Source organism: Chelmon rostratus, chromosome 21, assembly GCF_017976325.1.
Source record: "Chelmon rostratus isolate fCheRos1 chromosome 21, fCheRos1.pri, whole genome shotgun sequence".
Classification (NCBI taxonomy): Eukaryota; Metazoa; Chordata; class Actinopteri; order Chaetodontiformes; family Chaetodontidae; genus Chelmon; species Chelmon rostratus.
The window spans coordinates 10946695-10952751 of record NC_055678.1 but is presented as its reverse complement, the minus strand read 5'-3'; the positions used below and the strand labels follow the sequence as shown (position 1 = coordinate 10952751).

The following is a 6057-nucleotide window of genomic DNA, read 5'->3' as shown; positions in this document are numbered from 1 at the left end:
GGTGCAGACATTTCTGTGTTTTTGGGATAAATTGTAATTACTTAAGTGATACCTTAACCTTTCATCTAGAGCCAACACAAAACATTTTATTAGTCCAAAACTACAGTAAAGCTAATGACATTCTTGTTAGACTTCGTGTTTAGTGCTAATTACTGATAGCATGACAGGAATATGTTAAAAATTATGTTTAACATCAGCATGCTAGCATGCTAATGCTAGCATTTAGCTCAAAGCACCACTATTCCTCAGTGCAGCCTCACAGAGCCGTTGGCATGGCTGCAGACTGTTTTTTTTTTATTTGAAATGGTCTCTTATTAATTAAACCTGCACTGCAGATTTGGCAAATTTTGGTACTCTTTCCTGTGTGAGAGAAAGTCAGTGAAATAGTCATACAAAAGAGCCAAGCGCTGCTCTGGCAACACAACAAGGATTAGCTGGAGGTGTCTGTCTGGCCAAGGGCAAACTGAAGAGCCGCTTCTATTTCAACTTCCAGAGAAGGAAACTGCGTGAGGTTGCCTGGAGATTATAAACCTTGGCTTAAATAAAGGCAATTACTTTACCTCTTCCTGCTCCGTCTGTCTCGTAATTTTCTTCTCTGCTTTCTCAGGAGAAGTCATTTACTGTGTGATTCATGGCAACGTAAGCTAAGGCTAAGTGTAGCGAGCGGCACGTTGAATGATAGCAGCCTGTTGTTTGTGAGCAGCGGTGGGTCGGGATTTGGCTGCAGTACTTGTACACCTGGATGACTTTACACTTGATCAATTGTGTTGTCAAAAACCTTGCCTTCACATTTCAGGACGTTATGAAAGTCCTGAGAATTTATGAATCCCAAATATCAACTTTTCCAAATTTAAAGCTTCCCCTAGTCTCATGTTTTAAGACATACAAAAATGCTCTCCTTGTAAAATTAGTTGAGTTTGGTGCGGCCTTTCAGCAATAAAGTATTAGCTAGTTTAAAATTAACTACTTGTCTCCCACTTCATGGAAAAGTCCATTTGGATATGCGCCGGAGGCCTCAAGTTTCGTTTCGTAGAGTGATGTTTGTCTTCTAAGTGACCACATACTTAAAATGATGACAAAACACCACGTAATCTCCGGTGTTCTACATGCAGCATCTGCAGACAGGACGCGGATGTCAAACAAAATGACCAGACAACATTGTATCAGGCAGGGATCAGAACCAATCCACTGATCCTCTTTCCCCCGAGGCTCATCCAGCTTTGCAGCCTCTAAGATCCCTGCACGATACACGACTAAGAACGAGCGCTGTCGCAGCTAAGCCCAAGGTTTCACTCTAAGAGTTCATTCTCACTCTATCTTACCCTTGTGTGCATGTTGGTCAAGTGTGAACAAGAGATAAAGTGCACCTTTGTACTTTCATGTCGAGAAAAGGCGATTCTGTATTCTCACACCTCCATAAATTCCTTTATTTGCTTACACATATTACATCTCATGACACATACATACAGTAGAGGACATTTCATATGCAAATTATAGATTTCTAATGTCTGAATGACAGCTGATGGGATAAAGTACACTGTGCATTATTTGGTATGCCACAAAAGATCCTTGAAGAAAAAGCAAGGTGCCATTTTTTATCACTGGAGGCAGAACCTTTGGTGTAACCGCCCATATAAATGTGTGCAGCACGAACAGTGAGGTAAATGCTTAAATCATTCATACATGTCACTCGGGGGTTGATTCAGTAAATGATTTTTGCCCAGTAATCACAACAGCGCCTTGCTTCACCTCAAGCAGCAGAAGAAGAGTTTCCAGGTAGTCCCAAAGCCATTCTGATAGGATTAAGTGCCTTTGATTGATGCCCCGTTGATTAGAGGAGATGACATTGCGTAACGGGAAGTTGAGAGCTTGCCTTTGCGCCTGGGAGGGACATCGCTAAAAGTGTTTCAGAAAGTCCACCGGAGAGGGGGCGGGGTAGTTGCGCTGTCAACTCAGATGCCTGACCAAATCAAGTTCAGTACAGGCTTGCATGGAGACGAGTTGCGGGGAGATTCACACTGAGTCGACATCAAACAGTCAGTCATTGCGTGATTCATCACACTGTTGCATCAGTGAAGAACGAAGCCTGTATCGACGTACGATCGATGCTGTAGCTGCATCTGCCATATTTCAAACACGAGTTGCCTGCACATACATATAAGGCTTTGGTAGCCTGCCTTACCTCCTCTGTAAGAAGGGTATTTAAAGTCTAAAGCTGTGTGGATCTCAAATGCTGGCTGGCAATCAAATCAAATCCCATCAAATCTTCTTACAGGAGAGGTAGATCTACTGTGCCCTGTTTGACTGACTCCAACTCTCGCCTCCTTAGAAGAAACAAAGGTTTCACTGCATGTCCTTCAAATCACTTTTATGCTTCACATATTCTTAAGTTTACACAATTTACATTTTACAAATCCTATGCAATTAACTATATACATTTGAAATCATGCACTTTTTAAAGAAGTTATCTTTTTTGAATCGACATGGAATTGTAATTGTTTGCTCTAAACACTGGCATTATTATGTATATTACCTTTTTTAGTTGTTTTTTACCCCCCCGGGTCGTTGGACATAAAGGTAACAGCTTACAGGTGTTTTCCAAAGCTGAATAAAGTTTTCACATTTTCTCGCCTTACAACGCCCTCTCTCAAAATTCGCCTCAAACCCTCCAATCCATGAAGACAGTTCAAGTACAAAATTCTCAGACAAAGAATCAAAAAAATATATACGCATATAGATAGATTGCATATTAAAATATGTAGACTCTTACACGACTCATCGGCGCCCTTTGAGGTAAGAGAACATCAGCCCTTGCTTGGTTGAGCGTTATCGCTCGATACTCGCTGTGGCATCTGAGCTTCATAGTTTGTTACGCAGCATTACCAGATGCTTCAGTTTTCAAGGAATTCATTGCACAACTCTACTTTAACTGTCCACCAAAAGAGCTGAACTGTAAGCCAGATCCCAGTCAAGTACAAAGTTACATGGGTGTTGTGCCTGCCTGCCCTCCATTCGCGGCCTGCTGCTGCCAAAACAGCAGCAGCTAAGTGCATTGTGCATCTACAGTACTACAATACTGTGTGTGTGACTGCCAATAGGAACCCTGTGTGAAAACTACTGCTTTGGCATGTATACACCCCACATGCAGCCCCCTATTTGAGCTATTTATATTAAGAGTTTGTATCTGTGCTTTAAAGCTTTGTTTACAGCTTATGAGCGTATCCAGCTGGTCTCAAACCATGTTTAAATTGTTGCTATGCTAACGGGAAATATTTCTTGTCCATGTATATGTTGCGTTTCAAATGTTCGTGGCAGAGAAAGTTTCAAACACATCACGTCTTCTGAGTCATCTCTTGCAGTCAGAGTCCCAGCATTACTTCCTGGTGATGTTTCTGACTCTTCCCTCCTTCGATAGTTGACTAAACTAGACTAAAGTTAGGCTAGACTGAACCAGGCCAGGCCTAATGGGCCCGGACTAGACTGCACCAGAGCGCAGAACACCTAACCAGAGGGAACTACGCCGGTGTAGCTCAGACCAGACCAAGCCAGCCCGGTCAACTAGACTAGTTGTCTAGACCAGAAGAGGCTAGCGTAGCCTAGATTAGTCCTAACCAGACAGCATGAGTCCAGATCCAGAAGCGCTGGAGGAACTTAGCAGATGGTGCAGGTCTTCGACTTCCCTTCCCCGCCTCCAGCTAGATAAACACACAGAAATAAAAAGAGATGCATTGATGAGGCGTGATCCTACCATCAGGCCATTAACTGGATCAGCAGACTTCTCTTTTTTTTTACCTTTCTTGGCTTCCTCTTCTTCCAATTTCTTCTTCTCATCCTCAATGGCCTTCATCTTTGCGTTGTATACCTCAGCCAGCTCGTTCCAGTGTGACCTGTTGTTGTTCAGACCGTCAAACATGGGCTGGATCTCTTTGTGGAACCTGGAGAACTCCTAAAAAATGAAAGAAAACACACCGGCGTATTCACACCGAAGGACACGTACTGTAGAAGGATGAAGTATTTTTGTTGTTGCAAATACACAGTATGCCTCTTAGACCAGAGGTCCACAGGGACGGCAAACACATGTTCACAGTTACGGATGTGTGTGTTCTTGTCCAAATACCATCGTGACACACTGACAAACAGCTAACAGACGCTCCCCCTGTGGCCAGCTGGGTTCAACAGGTTCATATCTGTACATCCTGACAGCTGAAGCTACAACAACATGTCTTTAAAGCTCGTAATCAGGCTGAAGGCTGAGAAGTTATTGAACTCAAACTCATTTTGAGGCATTTTTTCTGTTATAAATTAGACTGCGGTACAGATCAAGGGTGCATGCAGGTTTGTGTTAGTTATTCAGCTCTCAGCTCCACCTTTCTGACACAGTCAAATGAGTATTTAATGCACAGCTGGGGCTTGAAAGTGAATGTTATTACCTTGAAAATAGAAGTCACACTTTAAACTATGGAGCAAGGTTAATGACTCGGTTATTTTTACAGTTGAGCTGATACTCTCTGAAAGTGTCAAAGCTGATTCAACTGAACGGAATCATAACAAGTCGTGGACAGATTAGGGTTTTTATGGTGCTTTGCTTCGCTTTGCTGAAAATCTAAATGAAATAGAAGATGGATTAAATCATTACGCCTCTCTTAAAGTGTGGGTGTGTTTAAATTCCAGCAGTTGCACATTTGTTGCAACACCGAGCACAGGCCAGACTCCAAAAACCCAGCGCCTGTCTTTCTTCATGCCTTGAGATCCATCTTTAAACCATCACCTCCCCTTCCTCGTTTATGATACCTTTTCTTAGGAAAAATGGTGGAGCCGTGCGCTGCGGGAGCTGTCCATTACCTTGTACACAAAGGAGCACACGAAGTCGATGAAACCGCACTGCATCTTGGGCAGCTGCTCGGCGCAGTTTCTGTCCATCATGGGCTGAGCGGGACAGAGGAGAGAGTTTCAGATGGCAGGCAGTCCTGAGAAAACTAAAGAAATAAATCAATCACGTCAAGTGGAGAGAAGACGAGAAGGGAAGACGAGGTGCTTACAATTGGCTGCTGGTCCAAAACACTTCGCTCCAAATCTCCCTGTTCCCAGAATTCAGCAGCGACCATCAGAGCCACCTGGAGAGGGACGGACGGACAAACACAGGGACAAAGAATGATACAGGGAAATAAGAGACACACATAGGACAGAGAGGACGAAGCAAAAAAGGAAGGACGGAAGGAAGGAAACTAACATTATTTTCAGTCCTTTCCAGCCTACAGTACAGTACGATCTCTTCTGCCAGCTATAAATATGAATATATAATATAAATATATATATATGTATATAGACTGAGTTTTATTCTGCCTGTCCTCAATCATCTGGTCTTAGTAGAACAAACTATGTGATGGTGTCAAATTTGCTCTTGTGCATTCTGTGTATTGCTTTCTTGTGAACATCTTCTTTTATCAGCTGTGTGAAAGGCCGTGCAGGCCACCCACCTTGCTCTGTACCTCCCAGGGTTTGGTGATAGCCGACAAGTCACAGCCTGTCATCATCATGGCCCTGCAGGAGAGAGACAGACAGTCAGGGGACAGAAGACGCTAGTCTGTTGCTGCAGAAAGCTTCTCACAAATATATATTGGACAGTAAAGTGAGCAGAGTTTCAACAGCTCTTGAATCGGTTACATACATGACAATTTCCTTCCTGGTGGGGTTGTTGGAGATGAAACCGATGGCCTCTTTTTCATCTGTCATTGGCTCTGTGGCATTTACAATGTTCTGGAACATGGTTCTCTTTCTGTGTGGGGGCAAAGAGATGAGACGAACAACTGAACTAACTGATTCCAGGGAGTACTCAGCGAGCCAAAAGAGGCACACAGACACACAGGTTTCAGAAAACTTACTTGAAGTAAAGGGCCAGGTCTGTGGCGATGATGCAGACGTCAAACAAGTGCTGCACATGCTCAAACTGGCGCTTCTGGAGGTTGCAGAAGATGTTCAGGGTCTGCGAGAGACAGTGACGTGTGGTCAAACTGTTAAGTTCATCACTTCAGTCTGACACTTCTCATTTACTGTCCA

The 6057-nt window shown here is 43.4% G+C and overlaps 1 protein-coding gene across 1 annotated transcript in view; it reads right to left on the bottom strand.

Annotated features, from left to right (window-relative positions):
• Positions 1-1418: 1418 nt before the first annotated feature.
• The window catches only part of pde6c (phosphodiesterase 6C, cGMP-specific, cone, alpha prime), a 28325-nt gene continuing 23686 nt past the window's right edge, over positions 1419-6057 (bottom strand). Inside the window, exons 25-31 of the mRNA XM_041962146.1 lie at positions 5883-5983; positions 5669-5776; positions 5478-5541; positions 5040-5114; positions 4843-4926; positions 3793-3946; positions 1419-3695 (exon numbers count right to left, since the gene is read on the bottom strand). Coding sequence (XP_041818080.1) covers positions 3652-3695; positions 3793-3946; positions 4843-4926; positions 5040-5114; positions 5478-5541; positions 5669-5776; positions 5883-5983 — 630 coding nt within the window. The 3' untranslated portion in view covers positions 1419-3651. The remainder of the gene's footprint in view (positions 3696-3792; positions 3947-4842; positions 4927-5039; positions 5115-5477; positions 5542-5668; positions 5777-5882; positions 5984-6057) is intronic.